Source organism: Myotis daubentonii, chromosome 1 (assembly GCF_963259705.1).
Source record: "Myotis daubentonii chromosome 1, mMyoDau2.1, whole genome shotgun sequence".
In the NCBI taxonomy this organism is placed as follows: Eukaryota; Metazoa; Chordata; class Mammalia; order Chiroptera; family Vespertilionidae; genus Myotis; species Myotis daubentonii.
In genome coordinates, this window is record NC_081840.1 from 27037552 (window position 1) to 27053688 (window position 16137).

Sequence of the window (16137 nt, forward strand, 5' to 3'; positions counted from 1 at the left end):
TGGGGACTTTTTTGTCCAGTTTACCTACTGAAAGTCAGCACAGTACAGTGAAAATAGCAACAGATTAGGAGTTAGGAGAATTGAATTCCAGTTCCACTTCTATTACTTACTAGTTGTGTGACCCTGAGTAAGTCACTTCACCTCCATTACTTATCCCCATCTAAAACGAGGGGCCAGCACAGAGGGTGGGTTTGAGGACCACCCCTGTGAGAACCGGGGCCTGGGAACCTTCACTGTTAACAAACACCTGTGATTCTTAAGCTCGTGGCAGCTGAGAATCACTGCATAAGATGATCTCTAGAGGGTTCTTTCTAGTGAGAGTGCTGCTTCGGTTGTAAATCAGTTCCTAGTTTATGTAGATCCTAAATCCTTTCTCCCCTTTGTTTTTTCAAACCAAAGATGTTGACCCATTTTCTTCTCACTCACAGCTAACCAACCAAGGCTAAAATACAACATCCTGTCCAACCTTCACTCTCAAAGGAGCCAAATAAATTTCAACGTCCTTGACTCTCCGGTCACTGCCTGTCCAAGAGATCTTGTAGCTGTTTCCTATGCTGTTTTCCAACTAAAAGCACTTCTCTTCCCTAGCGCGACAATGAGGACTTCAGTTTGGTTCCAAAGCCCGGTGTCTCTTCTACTTCCCGCAGCAGCTGAGATTTCTCTAGAAATCTCTCATCCACATATTTGCCCTGGTTTACTTAGCAAGTTAGAGCTGGAGGGGTCACTGCATAAGATTTGGTACCAGACAGTGTGTACAAATAAAACTAGTCAGAGCTGGCGGAGAATGACAGAGGAGATAAAATACTGGTGAAATGAGTGGCTCATTAAAGGGGAAGTCACCTAAATATTCTGAGAGTGAACTAGGCATTCAGGTCTTGATGGTCAGAGCTCATGAACCTCAAAGAGAGAACTAAGGACACGTATTGTCTCCCATGAAAACAAATGCATTGAATTTACAGTAGCATTCTATATATATATATTGATTTCAGAGAGGAAGAGAGAGAAACATCAATGATGAGAGAGAACCATTGATTGGCTGCCTCCTGCATGCCCCACATCAGGGATTGAACCCAGAATCCAGGCATGTGCCCTGACCATGGAATCGAAACGCGACTTCCTGGTTTATAGGTAAACATTCAACCACTGAGCCATGCCAGCCAGGCTATAGTAGTATTCTTTAGTCACAGATACAACTCTACTTGATGAAAAATGGTATCTAAACCTTGTGGTGGTTCCCCTACCCTTGTTTTGTTTTGATTTCAATTTGAACTTTCATTGCCCCCATGTGGCTCAAAATCTCTTAGGAAAAACAGACTTTCACCCTCAGCAGAGATGCATGGTCTGTCACAGCCAAAGCATCTGAGAGGGAGACCCCGGCCAGAACCCAGAACCACAGGAGCAACTGTAGGATGCATTTTTAACTGGTTATTTCCAACGGCACCTCTTCCAGGGAAAGTTTTTTCTACTTGATCCCATTCCAAAATAGTGATTTTTTTTTAAGCACACACACTGACATTTTTCAAAGGGAGTCCCATGGAGTTTGTTTGTTTGTTTGTTTGTTTGTGTAGGTGGTGGGAAGCTATTGATGTTGTTCTCTCCAATGTGGAGACAGCAACGGGAAGTTTGCCCGTGGGTGTATGCATGGATCTTTCTCAGCTGGAGCCAGTCTTTATACTGTGTGAGTCCCAGCTCACGTACTCGTGTGCTGTTCCTGCATACTTGCAGGTAATATTTCCTCAGCTTTTTAATCCATGTGACTGGTGACCTGAAAAAAAGAATCTTTTGAAGAGCCACCCTTCTGGGTTCCCCTTTTACACATTTTCCCAATCTGCTCAATACCTGTTCAAGCTCGTCTGATGGAAGGATGTGAGCAGGGGGTTAGATTTCACACTCGAGCAGCTCTGAAAAGGGAGTAAACATTTATACCCAAGGCAATGGGCTTGGCTAGGATTCTCTGTTCCCTCTGCTATTTCTGCAGATATTTATACTTAAAAAATAATTTCTCCCAGGCCTGCAGCACAGCCAAACTTCTCTTCTGGCTGGATCCAGTCAAACACACACACACACACACACACACACACACACACACACACACACACGTGCACACACAAACACACACAAACACACATGCACACACACAAAACACACACACACACTCAAACACGCACGCACACACACACACACACACAAGCGCGCGCGCAGGTCTCCTTGCCTAAAAACACAGAGGAGCTGGGGTAGAAAAAAAGAGAACAAGCTTGGTGATCTGGGACCATTTTACAAAGGGAGAAGGGCTCATCTTTGAACGAGGGCAACTGTGTTTAGGGTTTGCTTGCTTACACAAAGGAATCCAACCAGGATTTCAAGGGAAGCCTGGTTCCCACTCTCCCATAGCCCCCAGCTGGCTGGTTCTACAAAAAAAGGGTTCCTGTATTCTTACAGTGTTTCTAAATAAGTATCTGCTGACTTTAAAAATGGACATTACTAATACTTTGGGAGAGCTATTAAATTGGAAAACTCAGTTGCTATGGAGAAGAGAGATTCTAAATAAGCAGCGTGTTCTTCCCCAAGACTGGGTTCACACACAGCTACAAGGGGTTTGCTTCCTTCTTTCTCTCTCTTTCTAAATAAATGTATTGAATGTGTAAGTGTCAAGCATTGATTTTGCCTCTGAGGGGACGCAGGAAAGATTCCGTCACAGTCCTCAAGGGGCTCATCCTTCAGGTCTCACAAGGCAAAAACAGAGACAAATTTTGAGGTGCAATTGAGGGCTAGACTGAGGGAAGAGGGCCTGATTAGGGCGGGGTTGCTGGGGGGTCCTCAGAGTGATGGTGTTTGTCTTTCAAAATACAAAATGGGCACCGAAAGAAGAGTGATGTCACCAGAACGGAAATGCTGAATACTTCCAAGACGCAAAACAACCTGGGACTGTGAGAAAAGCCCAAGGATTGAAGTAAGGACCGGGAGTGGAGTGATGTTATTGGTCTTGTCAACAATGTGCGTCTCTTACTAGAAGTCTCTTCCCTCCGTGGTCTGGAACATCAGGGTGCCTTCTACATGGAAGATGAAAATATTGTTCTAAAGCCCATTTAAATAAACCTTCTGGATGAAAAAGTCACCTCTTTCCAATTTGTTGAAATAAGAGAGTCATAATATTTATTTCATCAAGGGAGTGTGAAGCTTAGTTGGGATTAATTTACTTCAGTACTCCTTCTCGGGCACTTAAAATTTTATATAATCCCATATGTGGTTTGTAGGAGCAGACTGCATGTGGATTTGATGAGGAATACTATGAATATTTCATCAAGGTTTTCATCCTTTTTTCAAGTATAACCACCCTCACTCTAGCTTTTCTAGTCCCTCAATACAAGGTGCCTAGTTACCGTGAGAACTTCCCAAGGTGGGCCTCAGCCAATCCCGTGTGGATGCTGCTGCCCCATTCATCAGCACAGGACCTCCCGTTGTGCTAGGGCCTCCCTCTCCTCTAAGGCGCACTTGGCTCAAGATGCACGCATGCAGCACCTACTGTTTACATGTTTATCTATTTCCCCAGGTTGATTGTGAACAACTACAGGGCATCAACTTACTTAAACTTTGAATCTCTTACAAGCATCTTACACAGTAACTAGCAGAGAAGAGGTGATTAAATAAAGGTTTGTCAAATAAAGGGGTACACACATCCTATGCTCATGTTTTCAGGCAAAAACCAACCCAAGTCTTCGGAACCTATGACTTGACCTCCTGTCTTTCTCCTTTTGCTCCACCCTCACCCCAACATCTTCCCTTTCCTTCCCTAGTAACCCGGTTTGATCTGTATCAGGTTTCCAACCTGGGCTAGACCGTCAAGTCACCTGGGGGAGCTTTACAAATAAAACGCACACGGAGGCCTGGCCCCACCAGCAGGAATGCTGACTGCATTGGTCAGGGTGGGGCCTGGTGCTGGTATTTTGTAAATACTCCTGGGAGGGGTCTACCGTCACCCAGGCTCCAGAAACACAGATTTAAAGTGATACTCAAGTCCCACCTTCTGATAAAACTAACTTGCTCTGATGAGTTTACCTTCCTGGGACGCAGAACAGTGCTAACCACGTATTAGGTAGTTTGTGCTTTAACTCCTGCATTTCATTTCGATAATTCATGAGTGTGTATGTGGGCATGCGTGTGTATTATATATCTCAGTCATCTCTCGGACTAGAACAGAAGAAACTTGAAGGCAGGAACTGTCTGCTACTTCTTTGCATCCCCCAGCCATGCACGTGGTGAACCAAATCATCCTTTTATTTATGTAACAAAACCAAATCCACTAAAACGCAAGCACAAAACCCCCAGCAGTGGCCATTTTAATTCAATTCTAAGGACATGTCTTTAGTAAGAATAAAAATGTTGCAAAAAGGGTGGGGCAGGATTGAAGCCAAGGAGGAAAAGAGTAAATAAAAGTCAAATGGAAAAAAGGCTAAATTAGTCCAAAAGAAAATGCTTCCCAGCTTCACAAGAGCGTTTTTACAAACACTGAAGCAGAATAAACAAGAGAATTAACTTGGCTTGTGCCCTGATAAGGAGATTTCTTCCGCGGTTGTATAATTCTACGTTTCCAGGGTGTAAAGAAAATAATCTGCCGGGGAGGACTCTGTCTGTCGGACTATACAATCCAAGTTGGGCTCATCAGCTCGCCAGTTTGCTCAGCTTGGCCTGACCCCTTCCAGCCGCTGAGCTCAGACTAAGCCTCACATTCGAGCCCTGATGCAGAGCTCAATGTCATAGAAATAGGATAAAACGTAACTTTCATTCCGTAACCTTGGCCCCATGGCATGTGGCCTCTGCTTGTGCATTGACAGAAAGAAAGAAAAAAAAAGAATGAAAAACAAAAGCTCTACCTGTAACTCCCCATTGGAGCTGGTGTTCATATGTGTCTATGGAATGATCTAGGCATGTCCTCCTACTAAGAGGTGTTATAAAAGGTATTATTTGGAGCAATCACCTTAAAAGCACGTATCCCAGAAAAGGTGGGTCTTCACGTGGCTCCTCTACTTTGTCATGAAGTAGGACCACGGGAAAGGCTCAATGAATCACTAAGCACACCCTCTGGTGAGCTGAGATTAGGGCATCAGGTTGAGGCAAGTTTTCTATATTATATTTTATCGTACTTATCAGGCCACAAACAGAACAACCGGTCCCTGAAGGCACACACATTTCTGTAGATTAATTAAGCATACGTTCTTTGGCCTGTGCTGGCCATTTTTAATGCTGGTTGTATTTTTCTTTAAATTTTCATTATTGTTTGAAACATGATTCAAAAGCATTTAACTCTGCTCTTAATTGATTAGCAATGATAGAACAAGCTGTCCTTTATAGATTAAGATAACACCACGGACCCCTCTAATGAGATATGAGCTGGTAGGCTGTCACTGATCTATCTACACTTTGATCTGCGTTCTTCTCCTAACCAGTGGCCTACAATTGACCTTATGAGCCAAGATCCAACAGCCACCAAAATGTTCCAGTCACCAAAGAGACACAGAATAATAGCATTTGTTCTACTAGCTATTTCCTGTTGACACTAACAAAACAGAGATGACTGCTTAATTTAATAAAACAAATGAACAAAAAATGTGGCTCTAACTTCTTTATTTACTAATAAACACTAGAATTAGTAAAACTAGAATCTGGGAGCCTGGAATCCACACTACCATGTATAATAGACTGAATCACAAAATCAGTGTGTCATCTAACATCTAAAACAGAGATAAAGTACAAAAGTTTTCAAGGAGTGGGGTTAAGGATCCATGAAAATGACCGAATCAACATTGACCCACAGGACCCTGCTTCTTCAAGGAGTCCAGGGAGCAGAGCTTGACACTCCTTAGCGACATGCCTGAGAGCTGCAAGCAGGGTTTACTGAACAACATTTACAACCTGGGGTACAAACCTAAGGTCATTAGGTTCTACAGGAACATTTTTGGATGTGTTCTACTGAAAAGAAAAGAAATGGATGCAGAACCCAGGAAACTTGAATTTTCAGAGAGAAGGCCTCATGGAGGCAACGAGCACGCCAGGGCCTGAAAACTCAAGAATGTTCCCTGGAATGAAAACAAGCAGCTCCATCGCCTCAGAACACAGCTGACTCAGTCCTCGGCTGGAAGGCTATTTACACAGTCCGAGCGAACCAAGAGGAGTCCTCTGGTCTGTAACCGAGAGCACTCGGAGAGCTATGTCTGGAACAGGCAAGGGCTCCCGTCTGTTTTGGATGATTCCTGACTCCCTGAAAAAGAGCCAGTTCACCCAACGCAGGTAAAGGGCTACACGCCCTTCCAACCACCCCCTCCCTACCACCCCCTCTGGAAAGGGCCACCAGCGAGCGTAACATTTCATGCCTCTTTAATTAGTGACTTGGATTTGCTATATATTTAGCAAAATGGGCAAATCTGGGTTCTGCATTCTGCCCCATCCATTACATCAGAATAATCACCCTGGCTTCCTTCTCCTCCTGTGTGCAGAGGAGGTCGTGGTGGAACCTGGTTCACACAGGATGAAGCTGAAGTTAGCCATCAGGAAGAAGAAATGTCCTAATTAGGAGGCATCTTTCCAAAAGGTCAGACAGTGGTGGTCCTTTCTTAGGGGGTGGAGGAAAGATGAAGAAGGGGTAGAAATGAACCCTTCTGGGTGAGAGGGGGAAATTCTCATTTGAGGCCAGTACAGAAGCCATCAACAGGGAGCTCTTAGAGGCAGCATCCTTTCAGAGGTCTCTCTAGCATCACCCAATCCTTTAAACTACTGGCTATGAGTCGATGCAAAAGTACCCAGGACCTGGGGAACAGTTATTCTCTTGGAAAGGTCTGTCTGACCTGAGGTTTTCAAAGCACATTCATCTCAAGAAAAAGCACCATCACTTTTTAATTTGTACATGAATGACCTAGTGCTCAACCAATAGGGTTGATCATTCACCCTTTACTGATGGAGAACCTGAGGTCCCTAGAGGTGTGTACCTTGGTCACTTACAAGCTATTGGCTACCATCAGGTCACTTACAAGCTATTGGCCACCATGTGAACTCTCTTGGGTATATACTTACAGTTCTTTTCCTGTGACTTGTCTCCCCACTTCATTTTACTGCTGTTGGGGCAGGCAGGGATGCTTTTTGTTTTGTTTTTCCCTACGCCCTGTGTCAGGCCAGGACAGACAACATGACCTTGACAATCACAAAACAATGTCAAAGCACTCACCTGTCTTCTCTCTGAACCAAGGCTTTGGAAAATCAGCCGTGTGTTCACACTGTGGCTCCAGGTGTTGCCTAGTGCAGCTGTCACACAGCTGGATCCAGAAGGGCCTGAAACGGAGCAGAACATAGCTATGATCTTGATGCCCTTCCTTGTGATGGTGTCTCACAAAGGTCCAGTCATTGCTCATTGCTTAGAGCACGTGGAGGCTCAGTTCATGACCACAGAAGCTGATGAATTAGAGAAGGAGAGGGGTTAAAGAATTTGAGACTAAAAAATAAAAGCCAGCATGCGTTTCCTTCAGCCTCAGGGAAAGTGACCACTACAGGCTAAAGGCAACAGAGTTACACAGCAATAAGAGGTCTCACTGCAAGGGAATCTGGAACCATTGCTAATACTAAATCAAGCCACTCAACATCGCTGGTAGAAAGGCAAAGTGCTGCTATACAGAGTAAGAGCTGGTTGTGAAATAGTCTTAGTTCAATAGAGTTGTTAAACTTTTTTAGCTTGATAAGAATTTTAACTCAGTGTTCCTTATCAATATAGAAATGGTGGCATATGCATATAAAATTCCTTTTCCCTTCCAACACACACACACACACACACACCTGGAGGAGGAATCTGGAAGACCTCACCATTTCATATCTCTGTATTAGACATTCTTATCCCAAGAGAAACATTCTTTTACCACCTAAAACGTTCCTAAAAGGGAAGGATCTGAAGCAAACTCTCTGAGTTCTAATTTCCCCCAAGTTGTACTTCAGCTACTGTCTTCCACCTCCAGAGCTTCATGGGTGCCTCTTGACATCTACTCCGCTCGCCTCGTCTTCTTCCTTCTCACAGGCAGGCTAACGGGTTCCATCCTCTAGCAGCCAGCCTTTGCTGTCATATCTAGGTCGCCTTTGAACTGCTGTGCCCATGTTTGGCCTGGGCCAGGGGAGGAATTCTGGTCTTTCACCCTCTGTGCCTGAGGATAAAGTACTACCTCCTGAGCATACTTGGTCATCTGCGCCTGTAGCTCTCTCTGGCCCCACCATTGTAAGCTCTCTCCCTGGATGGTGCTTTGCAATTTCCTGCCTTCTCTGTCCTCAACCTTCCTGACTTCTTGTCAGAGGTTGATAAAGCTTCTCCCTCCTTTGACATCCAATCGTCTGGCCTCTTCTGCTTAGTGGGTGGACTGCAGAGAGCTGGCCACGACCAAAATTCTTCCTAATACCCAAGTGCCGTCAGTGACTAGGAAATAAATTAATACAGAGGCCAGGTGTTTGCATTGTAACACATAGAAATTCTTTACTACCACAAAATAGATGTACGCTTTTCCATTTTCCTTTTAAAAATCTCAGTCTGTCTTTCCTTTCTTGATAGAGACACATTAACAGAGAAATGTTTTCTGCTGTAAGTACACCAACACAGCCAGGGCTTGAGCAACTGGTTTTTCTTTTTTTGCATTTTTTTTTCAAACAGCTCTATTGAGATAATTCACACATCATACAAACCACCCACTGAAAGTGCAATGGTTTTTACTACATGCAGAATTGTTCAACCATCGCCACAATCAAACTCTAGGACACTTCATCACCCCAAATGCAAGCCCCAGACCCTTAACCATGAGCCTCCAGCCCCTCTTTCCTGCCCTAGCCCCAGCCCCAGGCAACTGTGGTGAATTAGGAAATTCATCCAGGACCTCAAGGGGGGAGCCCCTGTTCAGCTCTGACTGCTGATATCTTGTGCCAATTTGAGTTCATAGTTAGCCACATCTTTTGATGTAAAGAGAAGCCAGAAATCAATATTTTAAGTACAATCTCCTGATTTTTAAGTGTTGGTGTAGTTATTTGTTTTAAACACACAATAAGCATGCGTGTGCACCAGGTATGACTCACTCCCACCAAGCTGGCAATGTCTGCTCTACACCGATGATTCCTCAGCCCTTGTCTCAGCCCCTGACTTGCCTCAGCACCTGTCCTCTGTTTTGAACCACAATAAGTGTAAGCCTGACGTAATGAATTTTAACACCATAAATTCCTTATCTTCCAATAAAGCTCACATCTTCCCATAGAGACACACTCCTCTTTTGTTGTCCCTGTCTTTGGCCTCCCACTTAATCTGGTTTGAAACCTGAGTTCCATTTTTAGGTTTCTTCTCTCATGCTCCTCACGTCCAATAAATTGTAAAGCCCTATTGGTTTGACTGTATACACTCACCTGCATCCTTCCCGACCCTCCATTCTCTCCTAACTCCAACCTTAGATCAGACGCACATAAGCCTCCACCTAGGACAAGTGCCATAGCTTTCTCCACGCTACTGTCAGTCCTTCCCTACTAAAAGCCCATCCTCTGTTCTCCGGCCCGATTGGCCTCCCTAAGCGCACAGCTAAGTATGCCACCTTGCATTCACGATCCGCATGCTCAAAGACTTTGTACGCCCCCATGTGCCTTCAAAGAGTTCTAATTCCCAAGATTGGCATTCAAGGCTCTTCAGCCTATACCCACTCTGTCTTTCCACACCTCTCCACTCCATGTAGATTCTGCTCCAATTTATCACTTCTTCTCCATGGCCCCTCTACACCTGGAATGGCTCTATGCCCACACATTATCCTCCATACCGCTTCCCTGATCCTCATCTCTAAACCCCTGTAATACTTTCACTCTCTCGTGTGACTGCCATTTTCTGTTCTGTGGTCTGCTACTTGTGTGCTTTACTTCTCTCCCCGAGTGTATATTTCAAGAGGACCACATCCATGTCTGATCCATGCTAGTACACCTGAATCACTTATCACAAGGTCTGAGATACAGGATGCTTAATAAATACTGGTTAGATAGTTAATAAGTTATTCTTCCTAAACATTGAACCATGTGATGTGTTGGTTTTAGCAGATCTATATTCTTAATTCTATCTTGCTTAAGCTAAAATTAATGGTTTACCTTTTTCAAGCAAACTCTAGAAGCTTGTTGCTTAGATGCCTGCTAAGTGATAGGAGAGGCTGAGTTTTCGAGTTTGCCAGGGAAAGGCTACATGTGAATCACTAGAAGATGCTAATGAGGGAAGCACTCAACCATGTTCTTGGTAATAAAACTGTAAGTGGCCCAGGTCTAGAAGATGTTTTCAGAAATCAGAACCGCATTGGGCCAGTAGTCACTATTGAAAGACTTCCATGTTCTTCAACAGCATTTAAAAGTACCATATGCTTTGCTGTTTTTCAGACAGGCAAGTTCAGGTCCTCAGGGCCATGACTGCAAATGCCCACGGAAAAGTTTCCAGAGGAAACCCTGGGTGAGCTAGCTGGAGGAGATACATTTTCAGGGTGCTACAGGCATTGAGCCACATGCAAGTGCAATAACAGCAAGGCCTTGAAAGTTAATAATAAAAGACAATATTTTTAAGGTACCATATGCTAAGCACTAGGTAAGCCCTTTATATAGGGAGCCCTTCATGTCTTGTTTGAGTTTCATATCTTAGTTCCATCTTTTTACATCCTCACAACCACTCTATGAGATAGGTAATAAGGTTCCTATTGACAGAGTAAATCTATGAGAGATTAAGTAACTCTCCCAAGGTCACATGGTTGGTGAATGGCAGAGTCGGCGTTGGAAACCAAGCTGACAGAATTGTAACCTCTTCTCCAATTAGCTTTCTCCAGGCTCCTGATTCGAAGAGCCTGCCCCTCTGCCAGCCAGGAGGGCCCCTGGGAAGGGCCTGAAGACACTCATGGGGGTGCTGGGAGCATTTTATCACTCTTCTCAACTCTGCATGCTCCTTGGACTCCACACTCAGCTCCCTCTTTCCTGATGCACAGTGATAACCAGGGCAAGGGGTTCCAGATGATAAGCAGGCCTGGCTGGGCAAGGTGCTTCCGGTGGCTCAACTGGCCCACAGCCGGATTCATGCCCACCAGCTGGCCTACACCTGACCCTCTCTGGTTGAAGACTTAACAATCTGACTGGGATTAGAAAGTTACTTAACAAAGTCTCAAATATGAGAAAACAATTGAAGGGTGGTTTTAGGTGGTGGAATCACTTGAGAGAGAATTGGGAGAAAGGGAAGTGAGGTAGCTGTCAGTTACTATCAATTGGTAACTTTTTTTTTTTTTCAAATGGAAAACTCAGTGGTCTCATGTCTGCTAACTTTCAAGCATTCCCATGTGAGCGCTGGTTTAAATGATTGTTATTGCTGTTCATGGGGAATTTAAGGTAGAAGGAATCTGCTTACTGGCTTTTCAGAAAAGGTGATTTCCTGCCCAATGACCTAATTGGTCAGGAAATAGATAAGCGAGTCTTCTCTACGCTCATTTTAAGCGGAAGTCCCGAAAATTGGGGCACTCTCTCCCTCTCTCCTTTTTGATGACTGATATTTAGACCTGCCAAGGCAACATGACTTCACCGTACTGGAATCAGGTTGATTTCAACACAAATTAAAAAATCAAATAAACGAACGGGGTTTTAAAAGTATTTTCATTATTGGGGATTTTTCACTGTCACAGGTTGAGCCTGCAGAAGTATCTGAATGCACTATGTAGAGAAATGTAATTGATTTACTGTGAAGTCAGGTCTCTGTAAAAAAGACTGTGGGAACATTCATTCCCTACTCTCTCAGAGACTCTTTTAGGTAAGTCAAAGCATGTTCTCCTTCTGTGTTTGCTTACCCATCTGTGAAATGCGAATAATAATTCTTGCCCCCAGGCAGCCAAAGGTTCCTGGTGACCCTTAGATGAAGATACTTGGTATACATGAATGACAGAAACAATGATGATCAAACACTATAGATGGAATCTGGGAAGAAAATAAGTTTAATCATCATCTTCTACATTGTTTATTCTGCTAATAATGAGGCAAGCTTGTAAAGCTCAGTAATGAACTGGTTAAAACAACAGGACTTGGATTCTGGAATCTCTTTCATAACTACACACTATCTTTTGGATCCAATTCCCCACTCCTTAGGAGTGGGCGTAGGTTATGAAGAAGCATTTCTCACAAGGCAAGGAGCTTTCTCTGCACTGTACACACAGGGTGTGGAGTCTTGTGCAATCAGACTGGAGGAGTATAATCAGGCTGCTATGTAGCCTTGATTTCCAACAAGGGAATGGGCCTCTGGTACCAACCCGTGTCAGCATGGGGAGCCTTCAATGAAAAAAAGCTTCTATGAAAACATTCCAATTTATGACTTCTGTGGCTTAGCATTTCTAGGAGGTCAAACTGAATCTCCAATACATAACATAAAAGTGTCTGCTGCGCAGCAAAAGGTCAACTTTAAAAGAATAGGCTTTTCCATGTTGAAATAAATTAAAGTGTAAACAAAGCAGTTACTCCCAGAATAGGAACACGGGGGAAGGAAAGTTCATGGCCTAAGAGACTGGATATTCTGGACATTGGGTCCCTCCTATCCCTTCAGATGAAAGGCACCTTATTGAGACTAGAAAAAGGAAAATAAAAAAAAAAAAGAAAAATATTTTGAGGACTAAAGGGAAGGAGATGGTATGTTGCCATTGGAACTGACATTCTCTTTCTTACCTCTTGTCTTCACGTTCTAAAGCAGTGGTTCTCAACCTTCCTAATGCCGCGACCCTTTAATACAGTTCCTCATGTTGTGGTGACCCCCAATTTCATTGTTACAAACTGAACATAATTAAAGCATAGTGAAAAAACAATATGTAATTATATATGTGTTTTCCGATGGTCTTAGGCGACCCCTGTGAAAGGGTCATTCGCGACCCACAGGTTGAGAACCGCTGTACAGCATGTTCTACAAAGCGCACCATAGCATATGGTCAGCTGCTGGCTAGGAGGCGGGACCCTGGAGTTCTACTTCTGACTTAGATGCGGGCTTTTAGTGAGACCAGGTGGAGGAAGGAGAGGAGGTAACAATGAACATTAGACGAGGCCTTGGTAATGACCAGTTTTTTTTGTTTTTTTTTTTACTTCTCTGAGCCTCAGTTTCCTCCTCATCCATAACAAGAAATGGTTGTTCAAAATGTTCTCAAAAGTTCCTGCCTGTCCTCAGAACTTTGAATCTATGGTATTTTCATGACAAGAAATCAGCTCCTCATTCTGGACCACCTTTTTCCAGGAAGTTTGAGAATGCTCTACGCCAGTGATTTTCAACCCTTTCTATCTCATGGCACACATAGCCTTATTACTAAAATTCTGTGGCACACCAATATATATATGCTAATCTGACAAAAAAAATAGGTGTAATTTTGATTGATTTACAAATAAAATTTTAAATAATAGTAATTATCTACCTTTTTGCTCCAAAGTGGCTTTTTGAAAAATTAGGTGCCTATACTTGTATAGAAGGATTTTTGGTACCAAGAATTAACCAATCATATGCAACCTTCTTATGTGACATGACCATTAAGATGCAACTCTATTATAGGACCTATGTATTTATGGTTTAAGACAGGGCATTCACACCGGACGGCTATTGTGGAGTTGGCTGTTGTCACTTTTTTATTTGACAATCTAAGGGAAAAGAGGTCAGTGCCCCTGGCTAAGTAGTCAGTTACTGCATGTTTTAAAAATTCTTGCAGCACTCTGGTTGCAAATTGCTGCTCTACTCTATGTGCTAACTTGGAATGGCTATGACCTACCCAGGGCCCATTTAGCCTGAAGAGTAAGGATGTGTGGTTCTTTGCCTGGGAGCAGATTTCTCTCCAGATGAGGCTGTTTCTTAGTCTGTCCTACCCACTAAAACCTTCTGATGGGTAAATCATAAGTTGTGGCCAAGTTCCAGCAAACACAACTTCATAATGACAAAGCTTAAAGATGAGAGTCTGAGTGAGAGAGCAGAGATTAAAAGGGGATTATCATCCACTAAATTCAGTTTCTCCTGTTTAAACCCAGGCCCATGGAAGTTGCTGAGCTTCAGCATATGCTTTTTGTTGGGTCATTCATTTGAACTGGGGAGGGGACTGAGAACCTCGGTGAGCCCCAATAGAAAGATGACGGGGGGAAATATTTAGATCTGCTTTCCTCCAAATTTCCCAGAGTATCCTGGACTACCTCCGTTAGTGGGTCATTAGCTCTTGTTCTATGTGATGCAGAAAGACAGAATTTCAGCAACCAAAGCTAAAAAGGGTAAGTGGGGAATAAAAGAGAGAGGAAGACTGCCTAGCAAAGGCTATTTCTAGAAGAAACATTCAAGACGACCTACAAACTCCATGAGGCCACAGGGCAAAGGTATCACATCACATAGGCTCACCCATCTACCCTCCAGCAAAATTAATTTCCTTGGGGGCTTGTGGTTCACTAACTGAACCCGTGAACCAGCTGTATTTAGTGCACTGTACTTCCTTGGGCCTCTAAAATTGACAATGGTCTGTAGGTCAAGTTCCAACGGAAGTGATATTTCTGACCTAGCTCTAAAAATAGAGCACTGGAAAAACCCATCAGCTGCAAATGGCCCAGGGACCACACGCTATCTATTAAGCAAGTAACCGCAGACTCAGTGCTGCCATTTTAGATGAGAAAAAAAAAAATCTTTCGTTATTTATAATCTTCAGAGCTTTGAGATTCTCAAAATACTTTAAAGCTATTAGTCTTCTTTTGGATTTACAAATAAAGGATCCGAGGCATAAAACCACGTAATAACTGCCTCAATATCAGCTGCCCACTGAGCAAGGCATTTGCCGGGTGAAGAATAAGGCTCCTTCACTTTGGTAAAGTGGGAAGTTTCATTCCCAGTGTCTCGTGGCTAGAGGTGAAAGAGGTGAATGCAGTTCAGAGTCTTTACTTACACAACACACCTAGGGCGATCCAAGTCTCAATAAAACTCGTTACTGAGGAAGGTAAAAAATGTGAGAAGACGTGGAAAGGTGGGGCAATCAGAGGTTTTGGAATGCAAGAGTCAGAGATGGATTATTCCCCCACAGCCAAAGGTAGAAACAGTGAGCTAATCACTAGGATCAAGACTGGAATGCACCAGCACAAACCACTGAAGCAACTTGGTTGGCTTTTGTGGGGGGAAGAAAATACTTTAACTTTCCCCGAGTCTTACAGTGATTATGCAAGTTATCATCCAATAAGGCCACTTTTGAAAATGGAACGGGGGCATTTTAATAATTATATTGGGGTAACAGATACGTCAGGACTGTTCTGGGCAAACGAAGACGTATGGTAGCCCTACAGAGACACCACGTAGCAAATGTCCCAAATCAGCATGAGGGTGCTCACCCTACAATAAACGGTCAGACTAGCCTTCGTCTCATTTATCAACCCAAAGCCCTACAGGGGATACTGCATAGGACTTCTCCACTCCGTTTGCAGTGGCAACCATGGATGTCTTCAAAGATAGTTAGGAAAACAATAGGCTTGAACTAGGTTACCTGAATAGAAGGAAGCAATTTCCTCCCCACCTGGCTCAACTTCCAACACTCCCAGGAAGCCATGCCTCTGAATCCTTTCTCCAATAAGACAGCTTTCCTCCTGCTCGCTACCTTCTATTTGAGCAGAGGGGAGAACCCCGAATGGTGACCAGTAGCTAGGTCTCCTGACCTTTGAAAAGAACTCTTTAATTAAACATAAATTCACTCACTAGAGAAAACACAAACTATCCTTAGGTAAATACTAGAAAATAAAATAAAGAAAACAAAAACCCAACCATTTCAGGGAATCTGTGGCACTTTCTTTTTGAACGTAGGCTTCACTGAATATAAGCTAAGAAGATGCTTATGTGAAACAGGGTTTCCCCCACAACCGTGTGTTCCATCTGCTCACCGTGGGCAAGCGGACTCCTCCAATTGTGCCAGTCGGCCATCGAGGTAGCGAGGTAGGAGCTGTGCTTTTCTGCTCCCTTTCAGACTCAGAGGCAGCTGGGTTCCCATATGGTCATCATCTCATGTTTTGACCATTAGATTTTTTTCAAGTAACTTTTTTTCTTTCTTTCTGGCAGAAGCAGAAGAAATACTTATTCTGATAAGTATCTTATTCTGATTT

General features: G+C 43.5%; 1 protein-coding gene across 4 annotated transcripts in view; it reads right to left on the bottom strand.

Moving 5' to 3' along the window:
- Positions 1-16137, bottom strand: part of RAD51B (RAD51 paralog B) — a 611763-nt gene that overhangs the window by 132680 nt on the left and 462946 nt on the right. For 3 of the 4 annotated variants that reach the window (XM_059692581.1, XM_059692571.1, XM_059692589.1), the window contains exon 9: positions 7217-7320. The exons of the other annotated variant lie outside the window; for it this stretch is intronic. In XM_059692581.1, the coding sequence (XP_059548564.1) occupies positions 7217-7320 (104 nt within the window). The remainder of the gene's footprint in view (positions 1-7216; positions 7321-16137) is intronic. 4 annotated transcript variants of the gene reach the window in all.